This window comes from Ursus maritimus, unplaced genomic scaffold (assembly GCF_017311325.1).
Source record: "Ursus maritimus isolate PB19 unplaced genomic scaffold, ASM1731132v1 scaffold_20, whole genome shotgun sequence".
NCBI lineage: Eukaryota > Metazoa > Chordata > Mammalia > Carnivora > Ursidae > Ursus > Ursus maritimus.
The window spans coordinates 23,411,772-23,437,585 of record NW_024424453.1 but is presented as its reverse complement, the minus strand read 5'-3'; the positions used below and the strand labels follow the sequence as shown (position 1 = coordinate 23,437,585).

Below are 25,814 nucleotides of genomic sequence, written 5' to 3'. Positions count from 1 at the left end.
GGTAGGTGCTTACTACATGTGTAGTTGAATGTGAGGTTATACATCCTGACCCCAAGCCTACGCCCCTGGGGAAAGACCTTACAGGTGCACTGTCAGGACTAAATCTGCAGGCGTATGGATGAATTTCTCCCTCTGCCCAGGGGTGGCATCAGGAGAAGCTACCCTCAGAAGCCCAGAGAAAAAGTGACCACAGGGGGGTTCTGAAGCTTCTTCAAAACAGATGTCTTGAGGAGAGATCGCTTTTATTGGGATGGCTTTGTTTTAAGGAAAAGAAAAGAGACAAAGCCAAGAGAGAGCCTCTGCTAACGGATACCCGGGGGCGGCTGGACATTTCAGCCCCATGCTGCGCAAAGAAGGGGATCCTGGCCTACGGGTCCATGCCGCTCACTCCTCGAGATCCAGGTCTGCCGAAGCTTCAGTGCACCTTCTTGAATACTTGCTTGCAGACCACACCCTGCACTCTCATCTCCTGAAACAAAAGCAGATGCTTGTCACTGGTCAGAGCAACGCACACTTGGGGCTCGGTGCATGCAGCGGCAAGTACTTGGAAAATACTCAGTGTCTATCGTTTTTCCTCAAGAGTTGGTTTGAATTAACCAATTCCTTGGAAAATCAGTTGACCCAGATCCATGAAGATGGGGCTCTGCTATGCCCTGTGGTAGAGCTGGCTGGGAAACAAACGTAGCTCCAAACTGGCCAACAGGACCCCCTAATACCTCCCCTTCCCTTACTACGCTCAATGGGCCGAAAGGCTTTAAGAACCTCAGGCCTGAGCCCAGGACAGAGTCTGTGTCCAGGCCTGGAAGAAATCAGGCCCAGACACATGGCTTGAGCCCCAGAGGACTCAGTAGGTTGTCACAGGCCAAGGCTGGAAATTAGCACGGAGACTCCAGCTTTAGCTGCACGTTGGAGTACCTGGGGAGTCTGAAAAATGCCTGGTCCCAGGCTAACCAGTTATATCAGTGTCGCAGTGGGTGGAGCGCTGGAATTGCTATTATTAAAAGCTCCCAGGTAGTACTAAAATGCAGCCCAGAAAACGCCTGCCCTGCCTACAGGGCAGCCCCCACAGAGATGCCAGGAGGAATGACAGCACAGTGTCACCACACATTGCAAGTGTTTTGTTTGAAGGAGCCTGGAAATCTGAGTATTTATGTGACATCTCCTAATTTTTAAATTGTTGCCTGAAGAAGTTTGAAGTTCACTGATAGCCAAATAAAAGAGGCCCGAGGCCCTCCGTTTGCAACTTCTGGCATTGAGCCACAGAACTACTGAGCAGAAAGAGCCAGTGGAGATCACATCATCATCCCTCATTGCTCTGCAGTTGAGGAAACAGAGGCCCGGGGAGAAGACGGGCTCAAGGTCATGCACTGCAGTCCCGGCTCTCCGCATTAGCCTAAGCTGCGTCTGAAAGTCATGCCTCCTCCTCCCAGCACTCACACAGCCCACAGTTCTTACAGACTCTGGTCTTTGCAGAACCCCATGTGGTAGGATGGCATTTTGTAGATGAGGCTGACGGAAGGAAGGCACTTACTCAAAGGTACCCAGTGAGTCGGGAGGTTTTTTTTTCTCAGAAGGAAGGTAGTTGGGGAGTTCCAAAGGGGCAGGAGTGATGGGAGGTCTCCTTTCAGAGGACATGTGTTATTTCAGCCCTCCAGGGGCTAAGACCTTTACTCTAGATTTGTGTCTTTTCCCAGACAATGGGTGGAGTAGAAATGGCTTTGACCAGAGTTCCCAGGCTAGAGGCCCACACCTGAACTGAGAAAGGCTTCTCCTCCCCTGACCTAGAGTGTTGAGGTCATGTCTTAGAGAAGCTTCAAGAATTCTCCTTGGTTCTAGCCTGCCACAACTTGGCATGATGAACAAAGACATCATCTGGGAGCAAATTTCAGTTCTTCCAGTTTCTAGCTGTGTAACTTGGATGTAAGCCTCCATGTCCCCATGTCCAAAATAGGAACCCTAACAGTACCTGGCCCATAGGGTTGCTAGGGGAACAGAAAGAGACATGGGATACAAAAGAGCTTGGCTCCACGTCTGCTGCTTAGCAGACGCTCCTCCTCACCTCCTGCCTCTGCCTGGGTAACTGAGTCAGCCTTGACCTTGAAAACATTGCTCAGTTTTTAAAGTCACTCAAGTGTCTTCTACAGGCCCTTGGAAGAGAAGCTTCAGAGCAGAACCAAGGCCCAGCTGCAGGGCATTCTTCCAAGGTCCATCGGACCTCAACAGTGACCAGATCCTCTGGGCCCAGCTCTGTCCCCCACCACCCCACAAACCAGCAACCTACCAGGTGCAGCTCGTCACCCTCAATCCACTGGGTCCAGCCACGTCCCTCCTTTTCACCCTTCTGCACACACTCGAGCTTGTCCCCGTCCCAGCTCACCGTGGTCTGCCAAGCAAAAGAACATGGTGGTCAGTCTTGAGTGAGCAGCCCCTCGGGGCTGGGGGAGGGGCAGCCCCAACCTTGATAACCCAGGAAGCACTCAAGTCAATTTCATTACAGAAAACTTGCAGCCTAACTCTGTCCACCATGTGCTCTTATCACAGTGTGCAAATCAGTTTTACAATTTACAAAAACCTTCCTAAATTTCACTTAAAGGGGTCATTGGGAGAGAAAAGGCCATTAGGGTGGGGATCTCAGAGCTGAGGCCAAGTAGGGGGCTGGGAAGGGAGGAGGGGCTTCAGGAGGGCTGAGTGCACAGCAGGTGGGCAGAGAGAGGGCTACCGTCCTGCATCTTGCAGGTGAGGTTGACTTCTCAGAGTACCCTGTCCAGTTTCCAGACCTTTCCTTCCTCCCTCCCTTCCTTCCTTCCTTTCTTCTTTCCTTCCTTCCATTGTTTCAACCTTTGCAAAGTCTTAGGACACCTAAAAGACTCGAGCTTATACTCAAAGAGCTTTCCATCTCATGGAGAATGACCTTAGATACAAATAACCAACTGTAGGTACAAATGCAGCTCTTCCAGGCATCTCTGTGCAGTCTCTAAATCCTCGTGACTGTCCTTTTGAACCACGGATTAGCTTCTCTGTTTTACAGAGTAGGATGAGGGACTGGCCAAGTTCACCCAGGTGGCCAATGACAGAGTCGGGTCAGAACACAGATCTGTGGGCCTTCGAAGCCCTCCTCCCCACTTAGGCTACACTGCTTTCCTAGGTGTCCAGTGTCACCAGAGTTACAGACCAGATGCTGTGGGATCCCAGAGGAGAGCCAGGGGAGGGGAAGCTCTGGGAGGAGGCAACAGGGCTGGGCCCTGAAGGAGAGGAGAATGGAACCAAAGCAGAGGAAAGGAGGTACGGGGTGGGGGGGAGCGGTTTTCAGTGGATCAGCACAAGATGAAGGCACAGAGATAGGACAGCATCAGGCATGCTCCGGAAGCTCCCCAGGTGGGCTCCAGGGAACCACAGGAGAACGAGGAGGAAGCTCCCACTGCCCGGCTGGTGCTCGCTGCTACCCCACTCCCCACCCTCGAGCCCTCTCATCTTCCCTGAGCACTTTGTGCCCTGCCCAGGTGCTGGGCTTGCTGAAGGGAAGACAGACAGCAGGAGGAGGGAAGCCACAGGGCTCAGCCTATGCCCATGGGAGACTTCATGGTCTTATTGGAGTGGCAAGGGCTCACTCAGAAATACAGGGCTCAAGTGTTGGAATTCAGAGGCAAGACAGTCCAGAAACCCATGGTCTGGACCGGGACCTATGTGCAGGTGCAGAAGGCAAGTTCCCTCTTTGCAGCTACCCTCCTCGCCTTGAACAGCCTTTCCATATGTGGCAGTTCCACGTTATGAGCCCTGTCTCCCCACTGTAGCAGTTAGGACTCTGTCTGCATCTGTTCACTGTGTGGCTCTAGGCAAGTCCACCCCTTCTCTGGGCCCTGGTGTTCCCCTCTATCATAGGAGGGGTCCAGAGGCCATTAACTTGGAGGCCTTGGCTCTACAATGGTAAGGTTCTAGGATCCTTGTGTTCCCACACACGTTTGGACAGTCGGGACAGTCAGCAACAGCCTAATACAGATTCAGCAGAGAAGGAGAAATCTGGGAAGCAGGTATGGACAGAGCGGGGGCACTCCCTGTAGGAGGACCGCCTCCTTCTCCCACGCCTCGGTCTCCCTGCGGGGCCTGCGGATGACTGCTGCCCTCTGCTGTTGGGATGCAGCCTGCAATGGAACACAGGGCGCCAGGTGGAGCCGGCCGTGAGCGGAATCATCCGACCTCTGGTCCTGGAGCCTGTTTCCAGAGGGAGACACAGCACAGGACTTGGGGTGGGGACATTCCTTTCTGGGATCTAGAGATGGCTCAGGGCACATGCCCGGCCCCCAGCTAGAAAGAAGTTCCCACTTCCAAATCAGAACGTAACGAAGGATGTTGGATGAGGTGTGTCACGGGCAAAGACCACTAATGAGTCAAGCCACGAGACAAGATGCCCATTCTCTGGGTGCCTTGTCCATGCGAGGTCCGCAGAGGGACGTGGGGACTGAGAGATCGGACATTCCTCGACTTCAAGGAGCTTGTCGGAATACTCGGCTTCCTCATCAACTGCACTTCTCTTTGTGTGTTTATCCAGAAGTCTACTCTGCATATTAAGGGCTCCAGACCCCATCAGAGGCCAGGAGAGGATTGCTGGTTCCCAGTTACAATATACACACTTCTGCCTCTGCCAGATATGTTAGAGTCAATAAGCATATTCATGCCTTCTGTGCTGGAAAATACAAGAAACGCACAAAGAAGAGCACAGTAAGAAAAAGAATACCTGTAATCATGCTTCTTCAGAGATAATTACTCAGACATCTTGATGTATTTATGTCCAGTCTTTTGTTCTATTAATATATATATATATATTTCTGTTTTAAAAAAATTAGGATTACATCATTAATGGTTTTGTACCCTAGTTTCTTCATTTAATAGAAGCAATTTTCCACTTCAATAAATATTCTGCATAAGCATTATTTTAGTTGTTACATAAAATTCAGGAAATGGCTGCATAATCTGTGGGGCCCGGTACAAAATGAAAACGAGGGCCTCCTTTTAAAAAAATGATTCGGGATTTTAAGATGGTGACAGCAGAGCATTCAACCAAGTGAGGGGCCCTTCCTGCGCTGTGGCCTGTGTGACTGCACCGGTCACAGGACCACGAGGCCAAGCCCGCTAGTATTTCATTGTATGTGCACACTATTACTTCGCTCATTCCGTATTCTTGGGCATTTAGGTTATTTATTCTGTGCTATTATAAGCAAGACTGCCTGGCACACACAGTTTTGAACACATCTTGTTCTTTTTTTTTAGGCAGGAGGGGCAGAGGGTGAAGGAGAGAGAGAATCCCAAGCAGGCTCCACGCCCAGCACAAAGCCCCACGTGATGCTCGACCCCACGACCCTGAGATCGTGATCTGAGCCGAAATCAAGAGTTGGGGGATGTTTAACCGACCGAGCCACCGGGTGCCCCTGAACACATCATGTTCTTAGAATAAATTTACAGAGGAAGAATTGTTGCATTAAAGAGTATGCATATTTTTAAGGCTTTTGATAAGTATTGCCAGCTTGATCCCCAGAAAGCTCACACCTGTTTACCTTCTAACACCAATGTCAGGGCATGAAGCTTGAAAGTGATGTTCATTAATGGTAAAGTAGGCTTTGCTCCTGAACTAACATGTTACCCTTTCCAGATCATTTGACATCTTTTAATGGGGACCATTTGGATATAAGTAATAAAACACCTTACCAAAAGAATGATGGATAGCAGAATTTCAGGCATCCTGAGAGATGGAGGGATATAGGGAGTGGGTGGAAGGATCTTCGGTTATAGAGGACCCTTTCTTAGAGCCCTATAATCAGGTCCCTTTAAGAGAAGGATCCCTAACACACAAATGCTATGGCAGTTTCCAAGAGAGGCACTTTCTCAACCTCAAGTTCCTATTGACTCTGACCTTGGTTGAGTTAGAACAGAGACAAGAATAATCTCTGAGGCTGAGCTCAGAGACATTAGGTGACTTTCTCAAGGTTGCCCACCTAACAAGGAAAGAATGTGGGCTGGAACATGAGCCTTGCATGACTCTGTGCCCCATGTTTCCCAGCCTAGGGCGGGGCACCCAGGGATGTCTGCTGAAGACTCGGGTTTGCAGAGACACGTGGGCATTATGCTGAGACTCTGAGCAGCCTCCAGGAGAACACCTTTCAGTTCAATCAACCATCGTTGGGCGTGGGTGCTGGGAGCCAGAGATGGGTCCTAAAGGGCAGACAGAAAAGTGCCAGGTGCTTACAGCATGGTTGGCCCAGGGATTAGGGGAAGCCCAGTGGCTGCAGTGCCTGGGAGACCTGCTCATTCTCACAGGAAACATAAACCAGTTTTTTTCCTTTCTATTTAAGTGGGAAGGCATTCCAAACACAGTGAGTAAGGACAAGCAAGCCAGCTATAAAATCTGTCCTGGGCTTAAGAAGAGGGAAGAACAAGGCCGGGGGATAGACGGGGCCACAGTGTGGTCTACAAACTGAGACTGTGGCCTGCAGCATGGTTCCAATGCCTGCCAGTGCGCCTGCCCCTGCACACAGCCCCATGGCTCCGATCTGCTGGGTGGAACCATCAGGGAGGGCCCGCACCCTGCGGACCGGGGCAACTGCCAGGCTGTCCTCCAGGCTGAAGAGGGCTGGAAGGTGAGCCATCATTTGTGCCGGGGTGCTGGTACCTGCTCCCTCTCACTGTACTCCCTCCATCTGCATCAGGCTGGCCCGGTCCTGTCAGCAAAGAACATGTTCCTTGGAGCCACCAGACCTGGGACCTCTGTCACTAGTATGAGGAATGACTCCAGGCAGTGGGAGGCACCCCATCTACGAAAGAGGATTAATGTTTGTATTGTGGCTGACTGTTTCATGGGTGGCCCCCCGGGGTCACATAGTCACACCCTTGTGAAGTCCCCTCCTACACTGACCCTGGCCTTGGCCGTGTGGCTTGCTTTAGCCAATGGGACGTGATGCAAGCAGCACCTTTATAAGCACCTGTACGCTGCGGGCTTGGTCTCTCAGAACCCCCTACCCCTTGGGAACAGAGTTGCTGTGCTTCGAGGAGGGCCAGCCTATTCTACTGGGGAGAAAGGCCAGGGGGAGAAGCTTGGAGGACAAGAGAGAGGTTACTGCACGAGAACTGAGGCACCCCAGCCGAGCCTTAGCTACATGCAGTTACGTGGACCTGTAGAGCTGCCCAATCACCCCACAGAATCATGGGAATGCGTGGTTGCCCTTTTCAGTTATTAGGTTTGGGATGGTTTGCTATGTGGCATTAGACAACCAAAAGACCTACTTTACTAAGTTGTGCTGAAGATGAGGGAAAAACTACATAAAATGCATAGGGCTGGCATATGAGGCACTAAGGCATAGTAATCAAGACATCCGGAGCTTAGATAGGGAGGGCATTTGCTGGTCCAAGTTGAACTGTAACTAAAATCTTTATCTGAGTTGGAGGTTTGTGAGGAACTGATGGACAGGACACTGTGGCTAAATGTTTCAGAAGCTCCTTCCCTTCCAGGAGTCTTGGACCCAGACCCAAGAGGAGACCTTGCAGGGGCTGCCTGCTGAGCTGGGCACCCCGGAGCACTGCAATGTCCCCGTCCTTAAAGCCCAACTAGCTTTTCAGCAGAAGATCCATTTGGAGACTTCCCACTGATAGCAGCGATGGCTCCAAAAAGGTGATTTGGTTCTCTCACTTGGCTATCCCATATCCACTTTCAGTGGGCATGGAGTTTTTTTAAGCTTTGTATCCTGTGGGAATAAACCAGCCATTCCCCGGAGAATCAGATTTGTCCTAAGAACAGAAAAGAGGGGTGGGGAGTCGGGGAGGAGGAGGAGGATGACCTAAGAACAGATGAGGGGAAATAGGAAAGAAGTAATGTTGGAAGGAGACCAGGTAAGAAACAACGGTCCCTTGTTTGCTTCTGATAACCCCTGATGACAACCTTCCCCAGCACCGAACAACTCATCTTGTGACCTCCTCCTGCAGTAAGAGTCAGCCACCTTCGCTGGACCAGGAGCAGGGACATCTAGGACAAGGATTCACTTGCCCTGTGAATGCCATGTCTGCAAGGGTTTTGAAGAGGTCGTTCAACCCAGTTTCCCAGCTCAGACACTCACTACTGCTTAACGCATTTAGCCAGAGTCTAATGGGGGAATTTGAGGCAAAAGAATGTACCAGATGCTTTCCAAGTGGCATGGGGAGGGAGACACCTGTGGGGACTAAGGTGGACGAGGACAGGCAGTGCTGCCTCCACCCCCACCACGGGCTCTGGGACTCCACCTTGGAAACGAAGCCCAGACAATTCCAAGGAGAAGGGGGAGTCTAGCCACCTTTAGTTCCTTTCTTCTTTTATTTTATTTTTTTATGATTTTGTTTATTTATTTGTCTCAGAGAGAGAAAGACAGAGAGCACACAAGCAGGGGGAGCAGCTGGCAGAGGGAGAAGCAGACTCCCTGCTGAGCAAGAAGCCTGACTCGGGACTTGATTCCAGGACCCCGGGGTCATGACCTGAGCTGAAGGTAGGTGCTTAATTGACTGTCCCTTCAATTCTTTTCCTAAGTAATCCTCACCGCAGAGACCTGCAGTTCTGCAAAAGGACTGGAGCCCAGGGCGGTGGGTTGTAAAGTGAAGTCAGTCTAACTTTTCTATTAAAAACAAATAACCTCTAACACTTTGGCCTTGTCAGCAGCTTTCCCAGAAAGGCATGCGCCTACAGATGAGTGAAGACAGCTTTGCATCACTCAGACAAGGAACTGTCACTTCAAAAGGCATTATCCAGCTCCCCTGACCACTTAGAAACCCCAGCTGGCACTGCTGCATGGGGACCAGTGACACAGAAAACCAGGCAGCCTTAGGAAGCACGTCCCAGAGGTCCTGAGGCCCCCTTGCCCCTTGCAGATGACCTGTACTGGGAGTGACAGACCATTCCCACTAAATGGACGCATCTCTTGGCAGTGGCCTGGCATGGTCTACAAACAGTGGGATTCAACCTGCCTCCCAGGGATCTGTGACAGTTGTTAAAGCTCCTACATGCCCCAGACACCCGTTCCAATGAGCAGGGGAAGGATCGATCACTGACCCCTCCACACTTGCCCACGCAGCTCCAGCAAGCCCTGTGCTTATGGACCCACCTCCCGGAGATGGCTAGGACTGAATCTCACTGTGTCTATGGTTCCAGAGCCAGGTCAGAAGGGAGGCAGCCATGTGTGCAAAAGCCAGAGCCAGGACTGACCCAGGTCTGACTCCAAAGCCTGTGTTCTTGAGATTTTGGAAGGGGTGGGGGACTGAAAAACCAGACAGTGAGTAGACACTTCCTGTACATGACGTGAATTGCTAAAAGATGCAAATTGGCCATGCCTCCTGGAGTTTGACTTGAAAGTGTGCTTCGCCCTCGGAGGGTTCCTGGGACATTACGGAGGTTCGCAGCCTCTGGTGCCTGTGTTAAGTAAGTGAGCAGATGAGAAGGTCAGGGAAGGTAACAGAGAACCTGTCAAGTGCCAGGTACTTGTGTTTCACTTGAACTTCAAGCTTCAGAGCTGACAGAAATTAGACTTAGTGTTCGACTTCGTTAGGTGAGCAGCCTAAGTCTCCTAGGGGTTACGGGCTGAGCCATTACTTGAATCCAGTTCTTTCTGGCAGACAAGTCCCCTCGCAGCCCATGAGGCAAGGCCAGGCGAGCGATGTGCTCACTCCTCATCTCCTGATGCACTCCTAGGAGGCTGGTGATTATCTAAAATCAGCACATTAGGGGGCTGGGGTGGGGGGAAGCCAATTCTCTCTAAAAGCAGCTTAAAACTAAATTAATAAGGCCTTCGAATGTGAATGAGTAATTAGAGACATAAAAGCTGTTTTAAAAGCAACTACTACAAACCAGTAAAGCCACAACGAGGCCTTTGTGGGCATGAGAGAATGAGCTGCTAAAGCCACGGAGGAGCCAACAGCGAATGGTAACAACTCTTAGGACAAACAAAACACCAAAATGTTAAGACTAATCTTGACATGTCATTTTTAAAATTCCTTAAACATTCCGGAAAGTACCCAGGATCAATTTTATAACAAGAAGCCCTCAGAGAGCTCAAGGCCCTCTGAGGCCAACGTTCTGGATGGGGAGGAGGGGAAATGGGGCTGGGGAAGGTCACAGGGCTCATGTGGACCTGTGCTCAGTCAACCCAGGGACCCGGGACCGAGTGGCCTATCTAGGGACCCGAAGGCTGGGCTGGACCCCAGCTGTGCCAGGAGCAGTTCAGCCTGGAGGGCAGGCAGACAGGGAAACTGGCATTGACACCACTGGCATTGTGTGTTGGGCTGTGTGGTGGGTCCCCAACCCAGCCTGGAGGGTCAGGGAAGGCTTCCTGGTGGAGGTAAGAGCACCACTGTCATTGTCACCATCACCATCATTACCCTACGACATGTGCTGAATACTCAGTACGTGCTGGGCAGGGTATTAAACAGCATGGGTCATATCTTGATGGAGCAGTTACATTTCTCCCATTTTACAGATGTGGAGACTGAGGCTTTCGGGTCACCCAGCCATATAGTAGGGAGATGAGATCTGACTCCAGAGTCCATGTTCTTGGCTACTGTGCTCTGCAGCTGCCTGACCTCAGCCGACCCTTGGAATGAGCAGGATTCTCCAGCATGGTTCTGTGCAAGGAAACATTTGGCAGCTGTGGGTTCGACATCTGCACACTAGCCTTGGGTGCTGGAAACAGAGGCAGGTAGGTGAGGACCCTGCTCTAAGGAGCTCACAGACTGAGAGAGAAGACAAGCGGAGAATTCCGGCAGAATGGCAAGTGCTGGGTAGAGGCAGGTGATGGTAGTTGCGGAAGGAGAAGGCGTCTCATCAGTCTCTGAAATAGGGACAGAGGTCCGTCAGGGAAGGCTTTCTGGAGGGGGTAATTAATGTGGGGGGTTATGCTGGAATTGACACCAGAAAACACGACGAGAGTTAGGTTAAGAAGAAGAAATAGGAAAAGAGGAATGAGGGAATCCCAGGCAGAGCAAATAGCCTGGACAGATGCAGCGAGGCCAGGGCTGCATGAGGAAGGCTTCTAAACGAGCTTTGCCCAGCCGGACTCTCTCGGCATGATCCTCCCCATGGAGCCTGACCCTGCACCTCTGACCCCAGAAGTTACTGGGTAGATGACTCAGCCTCTCTTTTCCTGCACTTTGTATCTTTGTGGCTCCAATCAGCCAGACCTGGTGCAATGGACAATCCGGATGTTTGCTTATCTGGCAAGCAGAGGGGCCTGCTACTTGAGCCAGGGCCAGGGGTCAGCTTATTATCCAGTCCACCCTTGGGGGGGCGGGGGGGGGCACAGTAAGGGAGGAGCCATCCCAGGAACCAATGTCCCAGGAACCCTCCGGAGAGTGCTGGGAGGGGCTGCGCAGGGCAGAGTCTAGTAAGGCCTCATCCCTTTCACAAGAGCCTCTGGTTTCTACTTTTTATCTTTCTTTTTTTTCTTCTACTCTTTTATCTTTCAAGGCAAACAGAAACAAACAGCTCCCCCAAGATAAGAGATGCTAGCTCAGTACTGAGGAGGACTCGTCAGCGGGTCAGGATCTCTCAGATGAGAGCTCTTTGGGGTCTGGGAGCCTTTTACTCATGGCAGGATACCAACCCCCACCTTGGAATTTACGGGGAGAAAATGCGTATTACCACTTGTAGAATGAATGAACAAATGGCAGAAAACATTCTAGGGGTACTCTTATAATTTTTCGGGCAATGAACGCATTTTTTTAGACAAAATATCCCAGGCAACGTAGCTGTTTATTCTCCCATAGATGAGCCTTATAGAAATGGGTTCGCCATGGTGTGCTTCTGACTTAATCATCACGCCCAGGGCCACACAGGCCAGGAAGCATACGAGTCCTGGTTTCAACCCCCTTCGGCCCAACTCGAACCCACGGCTGCCTACTGTTCCCACATGAGCATCTCGCTGCCACGGATGCTGTTGCTGCCACGAGCGCCTGGCAGGCTGTGGGGCTGGGTGTGGCCCCGCCACCAGACTGCGGCTTGCCTGCCTGAGCTGGGCATTCGGGGGGAGGGGGGTCATGACAGCCTTGGAGAGATGCAGGCCTGAGCCCCAATCCATCCCTGTTTCTTTCCAGCAGGGAGACCCTGAGCAATGGACCCCACCTCCTGAGCCTGCATGCCTTCACCTGAAAAGCAGGGCTGGCGAGCCCTGCCACAGAGCAAGAGCCATCAGAATGCAATGACACAAGGGGCTGCAAGGACCCATTTCAGCAGTGGCCCCAGAAAATACTTGGTGAGCTGTAGTTCCCTCTGCGGCTGGCCTGGCCCAGCCGGTTGTCTACGGCCGTGGAAAGGCACATGACTTTGCAGGCCCACCTCCGCTGACGTAACTCGGTCAGCTCTTCTCTGGCTGGCCACTGTCTTTGACGCCCACGTCACCACCTCCAGAGTTTGGAGGTGTCTCCTGGAGGACACAGTTTACAGGATGAGAGAATTAATAGTACCAGCTCCCACTGAGAGACTAGATGACTGCAGGCTTTCCTCACCAGGAAGTAGTACGTATTCCTGACTTTATCATTATCCCCATTTCACAGACAAGTAGAGGCATGGAGAGGTGAAATAACTTAAGGCCACCCAGTTTGTAAGTGGCTTAGATGGGACTCGAGTCGACGGTCTGGCTCCAGAGCTACACGGGTTATGACTCAGCCCCGGTGCCAGGCCCTGCTTCAGAGGGAGTTGGGCCAAGGACAGCCTCCCCCGCAGAGAACAACATGCAAAGCAGACCCCGCTCCTCTGGCCCTGACACCACTACTTCACTGGGGACACTGCATCTGAGATTTCAAAAGCCTCACACAGAAATTGTTCCAGAGCTGTGAGTCTTAACATAACAAGGATGCCACCCCTCTCTGGTAACAATCCGGAGTCAGGCCAGGATCCAAATTCTGCCTCCAGCAGCTCCCCATCTCAGACCAGTGATCTTTGTTCTGCTTTTCAGTCATCTCATGTACAATATAGGAAGAATTCTGGCATCTTCCTTATGCAATGGTGAAGATTAAAATAATTCATGCAAAGAAAGTGCCTAGAATTCCTAGCACATGGGAAGCACCCAACAAACGCTGTTGTTAAATGGCAAATAGATCTTCAGTGATATGATCTACCATTTATATTGTTCGAGGTCCTGCTATTTTTACTTAACACTCATTTGACAAACACATTGGAGCCCTCTGTGCTAGGCACTGGACATGCAAAGTGTGGGCCCCATCTCAAATGCATTAACAAGTGTCGCAGGTGCTCTGGGAACAATGGCTGCAGAGAGGGACAGCGAGCAGGAGAGGATGAGGTGGGATGGGGGGTCAGGACAAGATTGGTGGAACAGTTGAGCCCGGGCTGGTCTTGACCAATGGGTATTTATCTGGCCAGGGGAGGAAGCAGGGGACTTGTCCCAAGGAAGTGAGCAGAGAGATGCAAAGGGGGATGGCAAGTGAAGGCACCTGCATGTGGTGGGATGGGGCCAAGGATAAGGAGTGAGGTAGGGAACAGAGCTGGAGACGCAGCCACGGCTATGTCCTAAAAAGCCTGAGCCCCCTCCGGCCTTTGGCTGTCAGCACTGAGGGTTAGGCCAGGGGGTGATCTGATCAGATTCCCTTTTTAGAATGTGAAGGATGGCCTGAAGTGCTGAGGATGGTGGATGGGAGATCACGGGAAGAAATAACTCGTGGAAAGTGCAGAGCCTGGTGCATGGGAGTAAAAGCAAAGGGGGTTGCTTATTATTTATTATTATTGTTGTTGTTATTGCTACCGGCAGGAGATATTCAGAGCAGTGGGGGTGGAGGAAGGGGAAAGAGATGCTAAGCAGCAGAATCTATGGAACTCGTCGACTGGTTGCCCATAAACACTTTTCATTTATCTTCACAGTGATCATTTATGCGGCTACGCGTGGTCTATGGAATTAAAACGCCACAGTCACTCTAGTCACCTGTGGGGTTATGTGGCATTTAGCAACACCAGCAGGAGGCAGCCAGCTCTGTCAACCACACAGGGTCAGGGGTCAGGGAGAAGTGAAGTTGAATCCCCGGGCTGTGGGTAACCAGCAGTGTGACCCCGGGTGGGACCTGAGGGTCCCTGTCGGTAAAATGAGAATAATACCCCCTCTCCAGGATTGTTGGGGGATTAAATAATATACGTAAAGGGCTGGGACAGAGCTTGCCGCGTGGAAGCCCCGGATGGTGGCTTGGGCTGGGTTGCTGGGGATTCTTACCACGCAACTATAAACAAATACCTTCGTACAAATAGATGTAGCTTTTTTCTTCCTTTCTTTTGCATGCTTTTCCTGGAATATAATCACGTAAGTGGGATCTGTGAGACAAAGAGCAAGATGATTTTTCTGACTCACTGTGCACCATCAGATGGGATTTCTCCGCCCTCATTTCCTGCAGGCAGAGCCAGTTTTGTTGCTAAGGCTGGTCAAGGTGGGTTTTGCTGTCGGGAGTCTCCTCCACCCCTGCCCTCGCACCTTCTATGTCCATCCGGTTTATACAGCTCTTCCCCAGAGTCTCCTCTGCTGTCTTTGGACCCTCAGGTCAGGAAAGAAGGGGGGCAGGGGGCAAGGAAGGACAGACTCATTGGTATCCCTGTATGAAAGACAACTAGCACGCTAAGGTATTTGCTTATGAAAGGAAACACCTAGAAAAGTTTTAGGATATTTAACCAAAATAAATGTGCCGTAGTGTTGGAATTCCAGGCAGCATGACAGAGCCGTGGGGTTCCTGCTTGGAGGATGAGGGGTGATGTGTGTGTGCATACGTGTGTGTGCACGCATGCGTCCTCTAGCACAACTCAATCTGTACGACAGATCGCTACAAAAATGCTTCCCAGGGAGGAAGCTATTGTGAACCAGGCACAGTGCTTGCTGTCAGAGTTTTCAATCAACTCCAAGTCAAAGAGGCAGAAATCCCCAAGCCCATGTGAAAGGTTAGCAACTGGACCTGTGTTGCAGGGGCTGGTGACCAGAGAAGCCTTCCATGGGGCAAAGGGGCCCGGAAGACAGTCCTCAGCTTACAGCCTCCAGATGGCTGTGGGGAGGGCAGAGGGGGTTTCCTGCCCACTCACCTCTTTTGGTTCCAGGCCCTGTGACTGCTTCAACCAATAGAATAGAGCGAAATATTGCTCTATGACTTCAGAAGCTAGGCAGATCACAACAATATCTCACCCTTTTGCCTTGTTCTCTTGGCCCTGTCATTCTTGGGACCCAGCCACCATGATCTAAGGAAGCGCAAGCAGCCAGGAGACAGTGTGAAGGGCCAAGGGAAAGGGGATCCTCCAGCTCCCTGCTGGCAGGACACGCAACAAGGACCAGCCACCCCCTTTGGGCTCTGCACAAATTGCAGATTCATGAACAAAATAAACCACTGCTACTGCTTGGAGTGTGGGAGCACTACGCTTTGGAGTGGTTTGTTACACAGCAATAGAAAAATGAAATAATTCACCACCACACTGAATTTTCACAACAATCCCATCCGTGCTGCTACCGCTGGCTCCTTTTTATAGGTGAGGAAACAGAGCTGGAAGGTGGACCCAAGATTCAAATCCAGGGTCATCTCAAAGCCAGAGCTCCTAAGTGCTCCATCGTAGCCCATTCTTGCCCACACACTATGGCACCTCTGGGCACACTGCACACCCCACTGGCATCCTTTACTCGGAGCTCAGTTGCAGACCATCGTGGGCTGCTGTGAGTTTGGCATCCCCAAGAAGATTCCAACCGCAGGAACTAGACTGCATCCTCTGCTCTCATTCAGCCCGCAGAACCAGGCACCCGGAGCCCCAGCACAGGCTTTTTTTTTTTTTAAGATTTTATTTATTTATTCGACAGAGATAGAGACAGCCAGCGAGAGAGGGAACACAAGCAGGGGGAGTGGGAGAGGAAGAAGCAGGCTCATAGCGGAGGAGCCTGATGTGGGGCTCGATCCCACAATGCCGGGATCACGCCCTGAGCCGAAGGCAGACGCTTAACCGCTGTGCCACCCAGGTGCCCCCCCAGCACAGGCTTATTACGCCAAATCATAACCAGCTCATCACAGGATCCTGGGCACGGGCCAGCCCACTTCCTCTTTTTTCTTTCTTAGTAGTTATCAAAAGCATGGTCTTTGAACCAGCAGCATCAGCATCATCTGGGAACTCAACAGAAAAACCCGTTCTTGGGTCCACTCCAGACCTTCGGAATTGGGAAACCCAGGGGGTGGGCAGCTCAAGTTTTAGAACTACAACTCTAATTATTGATGCAATTTCTTTTTTTTTTTTTTTCATTTTATTTATTCATTTGAGAGAGAGAGTGAGTGAGTGAGAGAGAGAGAGCACAAGCAGGGTGAAGGGCAGAGGGAGAAGCAGACTCCCCGCTGAGCAGGGAGCCCAGTGCGGGACTTGATTCTGGGACTCTGGGATCATGACCTGAGCTGAAGGCAGATGCTTAACCGACTGAGCCACCCAGGCGCCCCTACTGATGCAATATTCTAATCTGAGCCTGAAACAACAATTTATATTTGACCTATTATTCTGACATTGAGATTATATTGAAAGGGGGAGGGAGAAGCAGCCTCCCCACGGAGCACGGAGCCCGATGCAGGGCTCGATCCCAGGACCCTGGGAACATGACCTGAGCCAAAGGGCAGACGCTCAACCGCTGTGCCACCCAGGCGCCCCTACTGATGCAATTCTTAACTCATGATCTGCGGACTCTGAAGGTCTGAGGATGTTTTTATTTTATTTTATTTTTTTAAAGATTTTATTTATTTATTCGACAGAGACAGAGACAGCCAGCGAGAGAGGGAACACAAGCAGGGGGAGTGGGAGGGGAAGAAGCAGGCTCATAGCGGAGGAGCCTGATGTGGGGCTCGATCCCAGAAAGATGGGATCACGCCCTGAGCCGAAGGCAGACGCTCAACCGCTGTGCCACCCAGGCGCCCCCTGAGGATGTTTTTAGATGCAAGTGACAGGAAAGTAGTTCAAAGAGCGGAAGACGAAAGAAAGGGAATGCCTTGGCTGGCTCAAGCACACGGAGAGTCCTGGAGATGGGCCAGTGTCAGGGGCTCCAGCAAACCCCCAGCATCACAGTTTCTCTCTCTTTCATTTCTGCTTCTCTGCTGGTCTCATCTTCTCTTTCCCTTCTGCTGGATTTCCCCATGCAGCCATGCGACGTGGCATGGCACTTTACATCCCGCACTTATGAACTTGAGAGGGACTACAACACAGGTCTCTGCCAGGGTCCCTCAATTAAATCCCAGGAAAGGGTGAGATTAGGTCACATGTACAACCATGTGACAGGTCATGGGACACTGTCATCACCCTGGCTTAAGGTGCTCATCCCCCAAGAGACAGTGTACCGTGATTTGCAGTTCCTCCAGACCCCAGGTGAGTGGGGGTGTAACTCCCAGCAGAACAGGAGATGCTTTTTTGGGTGGGTGGTCAGAAAAACAAACAGGGGTAACTGCCCCAACTGTCACCTGGCCATTGTGATTACTTTGCCCCAGTCTAAGGCATCGGAAGGGCTTTTGGCCCCTTGCTGCACACAGTATTGTGGCTTCACAAGGCACTGTCCCCTAGACGATCTCTATAGTCCTCAGAATTTGCCTTGTGAGACAGGCAGAGCAGCAACCATGACGCCCATTTCACAGATGTAAAGACAGAGACACTGTATCCAGTCATTTAAGGTCACTGTCAGTTGGGTGATGGAGGAGGATTCAAACCCTGACTCTAATACCAGCACGCCTCTCGACACCTCAGGCCTTGTCAGTACTCTGTGCTCACCTCTTGGGGGGCGCTGGGCTCACAGTAAGGAACTGAGGTGCTGGCCCTCAGCGGAGCCCTTCGGGAGACCTTGTAATAGAACGCTTTAGAAATAGACCAGTTAAAATCCTTCCTCTGCCACCAGCTGGCTGGGGGACCCGGGCCTAAAAAGGCTCTTCACCTCTCTGAGCCTCAGAGTCTCATCTGCAAAACGGGCACAATGACACTTATAGAACAGCATTTGTTGTGGAGACCAAAAGAGGCGAAGTGCTAAAGCCATTTGCTACAGGCCTGGCTCTTGGTAAGGATTTAGTGCATGGTATTTTCCTTTGTTCCTGCCTAACAAAAAACAAAACTTAACACAACAGTGTGATTCTTGAAAGCTACTTTGTGCATTTTATTTGGGTTGCTTTAATTCTTTTTGTAATCCTCAAAAGCATGCTGCTGACACCGATTTCAAAGGTCGGGGAACTTTAGCTAAGACATGAAAGAGACTCCCTGTTTCCCTTCTGGAAAGGACCCAGCGGAGGTCTGGGGGCCTGATCTGCGGCCCTCCGGAGGCCCCCAAATCTGAGAGCATTCATGGCTTGGTGGCCCGGGGGTTAGTTCTGCCCTCGGCCTTGTGGTTTTTAAAAAATACGAACCAGCAAAAATCCATTAATGAGTCAAGAACAGGATCAGAAAGCTGGCAAGAGTTTAGACCAAAGTGTTAACAGCAATTTGGTGGATTTCATGCACTACCGTATATAATTAGATGGATGCATGGGGGGATGGATGGATGCATGGGGGGATGGATGGAGGGATGGGGGATGGATGGATGGATGCATGGGGGGATGGATGGAGGGATGGATGGGGGATGGGAGGAAGGAAGGCAGGGTGGGAAGGGAAGGAAACACATGGTTAAAAGAGAGAGAATTCAGAAAATCTATAAACACTGATATGGAAAGATGCCCAAGATGTAGCACTGAGTGAGAAAACAACGCACCAAGGAGTGGATTTCTTTCTCTCCTTTTTTAAAACTGATCGATAGATAGACAGCTTCTATATTCGAGGGAGAGTTCCAGCAGACCCACAAAATCAGTAGCAGCGATAACCTCTGGGGAGTGGGAATGAGGCCAAGTGGGGGAAGGGGCCCTTTCCTTTGCAGTCCACTCTCTCCTGTGCTATTTGAATTCCTTTTTTCCTTTTACAATAAAAACAAAGAGAGCGACGGAGGGGCGGAGGGGCGGAGGGCTGGGAGAGCGGCAGGGAGGCTCTGTGGAAGGGGTCATCCTGAGTTCACGGCTGGATGCGAAGGAGAAGCCGCAGCCAGGGGGGAGGCGCCAGGCTCCCACGCGAACAAAGGTGCCCCCTCCAGGGAAAACGTGACCCTGTGTCCGTGGCGGGATGACAAATGGCCCTTCTGCCCCCGCGGAGCAGAGCCGGGCCCAGGGCTGTGACTGCTGACCGAGGCTGCGTTTTAGCACAGCTGCGGCTCCTGTGGGGAGAGCTGGGAACAAAGAACCCCATCATTCCTCACTCCAGGGATTCCCTGGCCGGGCCTGGGGAACACTACCTGAAGTTGAGGAGCACCTTCCTCATTCAAGCTCCCCCACCCTGCCAAAGCTACACGTGCTAGATGTAATATGTGATATGGGTCTCAAACCCGGCCTGGGCGTGCTGGACAAAGGCGAGCAGGAGGGCACGCGGGGCAAAGCCACACCGGTCTTCACATATTTCCACCAAAATGACAGCCCCTGCTGCTTGCGGGGCACGGCAAGTCTTAATCAGACAGACTGGGAAATGTGAGCTGAAAGGTCCTGGGACACACGGATCTGCGCCCCCAGCCCTTGGCCTGGGGAGGGGAGACCGGAGAGCCATTCCTAGTGGCTCTGGGCACGGATGGCAATACCCACGGGGGTCAGATGACCGGCCCCAGGCAGCCAGTGGCACGTAGCCCTCTACAGCGGACGTTCTGGTTTCCCCACTGTCTATGGAGATGCAGGCGCGCAGAGATGTTTCTTTCCTCCAGGGCAGCGGTTCCCAAGCTTCAGCAGTATCAGAGCCGTGGGGAGTGCTTATTTGAACCCCAGACCGCCAGTCCTGCTCCCAGAGTGGCTGATTCAGCGGGCCAGGACTGTGGCTGGAGAATTTGTGTCTCTACCTAGTTCTTGTCGGCTCCGGGACCCACCACTCTAAGGGGCAAACAAAGACAATGGCCACTTGATCCCTGCCCTCAGGTAACGGGGTGGGGTGAGACCTGCAGGGAGCTGGAGAACGTCCTGTCTAAAGGGAGCACTGTGACAGCGTCCCAGGGGCCCACGCAGCACCCAGGGTGGAAGAAATGGGCACCCAGTGTTTTCAGCAATCTTGATTTTGTTGGTAAGAACAGCCAGAAGTATGGATTTTCTATGAAATCTTGCAATCTTTGGCAATCATTGGCAACTAGCTCTGAAATTTTTCAAACATTGTGCAGGCCAAACGTAACACATCTGCAGGCCAGATTTCACCTCCTGGCTGCAGTTCTAGAGCACAGATAATGTTCCCATAGAAGGGGCGGAATCAGAGGTCACTGAGCCAGCAAGCCCCTGGGCCCTCTGGGGAAGGATGTCAGTCTGACTACGCATCTCCTGGCCAGGGGTCCCTGCAGCCGGTGGGAGCCACATCCAGGCTCCCTGCTGGGTCCTCATCACTCCCATCTTCCCCAGCCACACCTCGCACTCCAGTCTTTGTGGACGGCCCCTTGCTCACCTCCAAAACCCTCTCCCAACCAGGCCTTTTCCGACCCCTGGGCCTTTGTGCCTATGGTTCCCTTGGCCTGGAATGCTCTTATCCCTTCTCCACATCTGCCCTAATTCTTGCTGGTCTTTCAAGGCCCCCCTCAACTGGGCAACTTCGATGACGGCTGCCTCCTCACTGCTCCGCCCCATGCTCCTCAGCCCACTGTGCTTCCATCACTGAAGAAAATGGCCTGAGGCTGCGACCGTCTCCTCCACTGGCCTGGGTGCTCCGGGAGGCCTTGCTGCCTCGGGGTTCCCAGGGCTGAACCCAGAGCCTGGGGTGGGACAGGTCTGAAATAGCATTTACCAACTGCTGTTCTCTTGGCCTTGGCCTTCCTCTTGTCCCCTTTCTGTTTGCCTGACTATTTCCTGTCTGTCCTTCAAGCTACAGTTAAGACTACTTCCTGCGGGAACCTTCCCTGACCTCCCAGACCCAGTAGGGGGTCCTCCTCTGGCTGTCCTGCCCCCATCCACATAGCAATCACGGTGTGACCAGCCTCCCCGCTGCACTGAGCTCTTTGAGGTCAGGAATCTTGTGCAATCATCTCAGTAATACAGGGGTTGCAAAGATAGAGTGAGCACCATGAAATGCTTGTGGGACCAAGAAAGGCATGAACAGAACAGATGAATGGATGATTCCAGGTGAGAAATGAGACCCTTGTAAGGGTCTGGGAAGGAAGCTTAGAATGCAGCCAGGCTGGTGCTGAGAACAGACTGGCCTCCTCCTGGCCGCTGCTTCTGGCTGGTGGGTGCAGAGTGTGTGGAGCAGAAGGGGCAGCGGTGAGAGTTATCTCTGGCAACTGCCTCGCCCAGGACCCCCCGGGGCCCTAGAGACCTGAGCCACTGTGGCCTCTTGGCAGGCAGCTGCTCTGCATTTGCAAGCCTCCAGCAGGACAGTTGCTGTAATTCTATTATCCTACACCCCCCGCCCCTGCCATGCTCTTCCCTGTAGGCCTCCAGTCAGTTGGCAACCCAGAAAGGAAGGGCTTCTCTGCAATGCGAAGGGCCAAGGGGAGGCCAGAGCAGAGGGGCCGTCCAGCCCCCCAACAGCAACAGCGAGGTAAGGGAGTGCCATATACTTGACAGAGGACCGCACTGAGTCCTGCGACAGCAAAGGTGACCATGAGTCCTAGTCTAATCCCATCTGGTTTGCCTGGCTGCTGGGCTCCCCAATCTGGTCACCTGGGTCGTCCTAATGTCCTACTGCTGGGCTGAGAAAAGAAGGCGGCCATGTGCCCCTTCCTTTGTGTCTGAAACCCTCCCTTCTACCCCTTTTGTCTTGTGTAGACGTCACCTCCTCCAGAAGTCCTTCTGGGATCCCCTCCTCTGGGTACTTCCCTTTGTCACCCCTGATCGCACGATGCTCTGACTGTTTGTGTGTCTATCTCCACCACAAAGACTGAGTTCCTGGACACCAGGGACTGCAACGTTCTCCTGCACGTGCCCGAGCCTGGGGCAGCGACGGGCGTGGGAGGACGGGCGTGGGAGGACAGCGGCAGGTACGGGGCAGTGGTTAACGGCCGGGACTCTGCAGCTGACAGACAAAATGCGAATCCTCCCTCTGCCACTTCTCTTCCCCAACGTCTCACAACAAGAAATCCTGCCTTGGTTTTCTTATCTGTAAAATGGGGTTGAAAACAGTATTGTGAATAGTGAGTTAAAATAAAATGTAACAGGACATGGTGCACAGTCCGCCCTCGATGAGCACTAGCGAGTATGACTAGGTGATCAATTAATGTTTCACGCACTATCGGCTGAGGGAGGGAATGCAAGACGGAAGATGATTAGCCAAGTAAGTACAAGCCAGCACATTCCAGAGCCTGCAGTGACCCAAAACAAATAGGGATGTCTGACATGCTCTGTGAGTACCCTAAGAGTACTCTGGGGTACTCGGGGGGCAAGGCGTGTTCTTACAGCACAGCTGCATGCAGCAGGCCAGATCTGGGCAGTGATCTGAAAAGCAGGGCCCCACCTCACCGAGGCAGATGCTGTCTGCTGGTCTCCTTTCCCACTGTGAGCCCCGCCGGGGATTCAGAGGCCTTATGTCCTTTAAAGGCACAACCTGACACGTTCCTACAATACCACTGGCCTCTCCAAAGACACTTGTGCTGGGTACTCCCTCTTCTGCCATCATGCCAAACAGCAGACTCAGACACTGACTCCTGACTACTGTCAGATGAATCAACAAGGGGGGATGAGGAGTCCAGGCCTCCCTTCAACCAGTCCCTTCAACCACAGTCCCAGCAAACCTCCACCATCTGGTTTCTGCAAAGGCGACCAGCAGAGAGGCGCCTGGCAGAGAGCGGGAGGGTGAGCTTCAACGTCCAAAGGCCTAAGGTTCAAATCCTACCTCTTGCAGGTCTCTTCCCCCCCTCGGAGCCTTGGTCACTGTGTATTATGGGGTCACGAATCTCTCCCTCACTGGGCTGTGTGTAAAATAACTGGCACAGTGTAGGACACACAGCAGACCTTTGGTAAATGGCCGGAGGGGGAGGGGAAAAGGAGGGGGAGCACCTATCAATAAGCAAGGCAGCTGCCCGGGGGTGAGCATACGCTAGAAGGGATTCCGGGAGCACCTGACCTTCCAGTGACCCAAGAATGTTGATGGAGACTTGGGGCTGACCTTCCAGAGTTTGCTGTGGAAACGATAATTGGGGTCTCCGGGTCATCAGCTTCCCACCGTTGGGGATGGGCTGCTCCCTTCCCTCCCCCTCCTGCACGAGGGCTTCCTCCAGCAAGCCCTCCAGCCTGGGAGGCAGTGGCACTGCACTGACCCACTGAGTAGGGGCTGGCTGCAAAGTTCAAAGGAAGCTCACCAGGCAGTGGAGGACTGGGCGGGGAAGGGGACGGCCAGGAGCCAGGTCTCAGTTTGGGGAGGAGGAGGGGCAGGTCAGAGGCTTCCGGGAGATCATGATGTCCCCTGCTTCCTAAAGTGGCTTCATGCTAGATCATATAGAAAGTTTTACACTTGAAAACGATTCCCTGTGTTTCTTCTTTCCTTCCTCCATCAGGCCACATTACAGGCAGAGGGGAACAGAGTCAACAGACTTGTGGACATTCCAGCCCAGCCCCTCCCTCGCCGTGCTATTCTGGGCATGTTACTCATCTCTTTGAGACTGTCTCCTCTTCTGTAAAATGGGCACGCTCAGACCTCCCTCACAGGCTGCTGTGAGGATTAGGTGAAGTCAAATGTGAAGCACCTGGCTCAGTGCCTCGACACAGCAGAGACTCAACAAACCGTAACCGTCATAACCACGACTATCTGGTTTGGATAGAGGGGTATGCTTGATGAGTCTGCGCTGTCAACTTTGTGAGCTGGCAGGGCGAAGATCCCTGGTCCCTAAAATATAAGAGTCCTCGCTCCCCTCCCAGATGAAGTAGCCCAGCCTTTGGTCAGGCCCCCTGGGCAGGAGATGCCCTTGGATATACAAATCCTCACCATGCACTTGCGGTCATCTATGCCCGTCAGATCCTCCTCAAACTCCTTCCCAACCTGGAAGTCCATGATATAGTTCCTGAAAGTGCTCAGCGTGCGGATGATCATATGGTCGCCATCCTGCACGATCTCTTTGTCTGGCTTCAGCAAGTTGGCAATTTTGCGCAAGGCCACATTGACATCTGCAGGGGGTGACGGGGAAGAGAGGGGCAAAGAGTTGGCAGGAAAATTCTGAGAACTGTCCCCAAGGTAGTGGGAGCCCCAGGAGCCAGCTCCTCCCTGGGGGCAGGACCTTTGGGGTTCCCTGCCCGCTTAGCGCTGTCTTAGCAGGCAGCCAATTCTGTGCCCTTTTTTTTTCTTTCTTTCTCCTTTTTGTTCCCCCCCCCCCCCCCCGCAACAAAGTTTTCTACCTTTATGCTGACCCTTTGAAAACAAACTAAAGCCAGCTTTCCTAATGAAGTTACCCACGTCCAGAGCCAACTATCAGATGTTTACCACTAATTAGCTCTAACAACACCCACCCTCCCAGTTGGCAGCCTGTTGGCCACCCTCGGAGCCTTGGCGGCCGAGGCCCTTTCGCTGCCCGGCGCACGAAGGCTGGCCCCAGCGGCGGCAGGCGGGCCGCGGGCTCGGGAGGGCTCCGGGGAGCCCACCGCTCGTCCTCGAGCGGCTGGCCCGGGCGCCCCGGGCCGAGCGCGGCGGGCAGCTGCTTACCGAGGGCGCGCAGGTACTCCTCGAAATTCTCGTTGGCCAACATCTTCCAGTACCCGGTGAAGTCGACCGGCATTTCGGGGGGCTACTGGGGCAGGACGGCCACGGAGCGGGGAGGAGCAGCTCTGGGTTCTGCGGGCGCAACGGCTCCCGACGCGATCCGGGTGGTGGGCGGCCCGGAAATGTGCGCCCTCCGGGGGCAGGGGGCTCTGCGGGGCGGCGACAGCTGGATTTCAGGCGCGCACAAAGCCCGCGGGAGGCTCACTCGCAGCCGTCGCTCCTCCCCCTTCGCGGGGGCGGGGCGGGGAGTTGTTTGAGGGCCAGGTTTGTCCCTGGCCCGCGGCCACCTTCATTCAGACCTTCAGGTCGCCTCCCAGTGAAGGAGGAGATGGGGGGGGTGCTTTGTTGGCCCCAACTCCTTGGTTCCTGCGGGATTCCTTCCAACACCTTGAACTTCTCGCACTCACCAGCCGCTCCAGGGTTAAGAAACAGTCTCCTGGCGTTTGCTGGAGTCATTAGGAAAGAGGCCACTTACTGGCCTTTGTCTCAAGCCCCGCGCCCCGTGGCTCAGTCGGGCTGGTGGGCGGCCCAGGGTCAGGAAAGCTGGGCAGTTGCACTCTGAGCAAGAAAAGTGGGTACTTTCCACATCCCTCCCTCAACTGAAAGCGAGGTTGATGTTGTTTGAAGTAAGTATGGCTAAAAAGGCCGTCTGGGTGGTTCTGAGACACAGTGAAGTTTGAGATCCCCGGCTTCATGCAAATGTAAGCAATGATGGATACACCGGTGATTTCTGACCCTTCCCTCTCATCTAAAGGCCGTGCAGTACTCCGCAGTGTTCTGCGCTTAGCTTTTTTCCTTAATATATTCTGGAGACCTATTTCTGTACATAGAAAATGTCATTCTTTTGCAAGGTGTTCCATTGTTTATCTAGCTTATCCACCACTGATGGACATTTGTGTTGTTTCCAATCCTCTGCTATTAGAAGCAGTTCCACAATGAAGATCTTTGATCACATTTCCTTTCCCACCTGGTGGGTATGTCATAGTGCTTTAAAACCTCTGCCTTGTCAGTAAGGAGATGACATAATCATGTGGGTTGACTTTTTGACCCTCTATTAAGGACAAAATGTCTCTTATAAATTGCTTTTTGCACAAATCAAAGCCTAGATGAC

At 52.5% G+C, this 25,814-nt stretch overlaps 1 protein-coding gene across 2 annotated transcripts in view; it reads right to left on the bottom strand.

The window, feature by feature from the left end:
- Positions 1-225: 225 nt before the first annotated feature.
- Positions 226-25,814, bottom strand: part of RBP1 (retinol binding protein 1) — a 36,421-nt gene continuing 10,832 nt past the window's right edge. Inside the window, exons 1-4 of one of the 2 annotated variants that reach the window (XM_040636753.1) lie at positions 24,647-24,930; positions 23,936-24,114; positions 2,282-2,383; positions 226-469 (exon numbers count right to left, since the gene is read on the bottom strand). In XM_040636753.1, coding sequence (XP_040492687.1) covers positions 416-469; positions 2,282-2,383; positions 23,936-24,114; positions 24,647-24,719 — 408 coding nt within the window. In that variant the 5' untranslated portion in view covers positions 24,720-24,930 and the 3' untranslated portion in view covers positions 226-415. Of the gene's footprint in view, positions 470-2,281; positions 2,384-23,935; positions 24,115-24,646; positions 24,931-25,814 lie in introns of those variants that run through there. The other variant, XM_040636752.1, reaches the window with a different exon arrangement.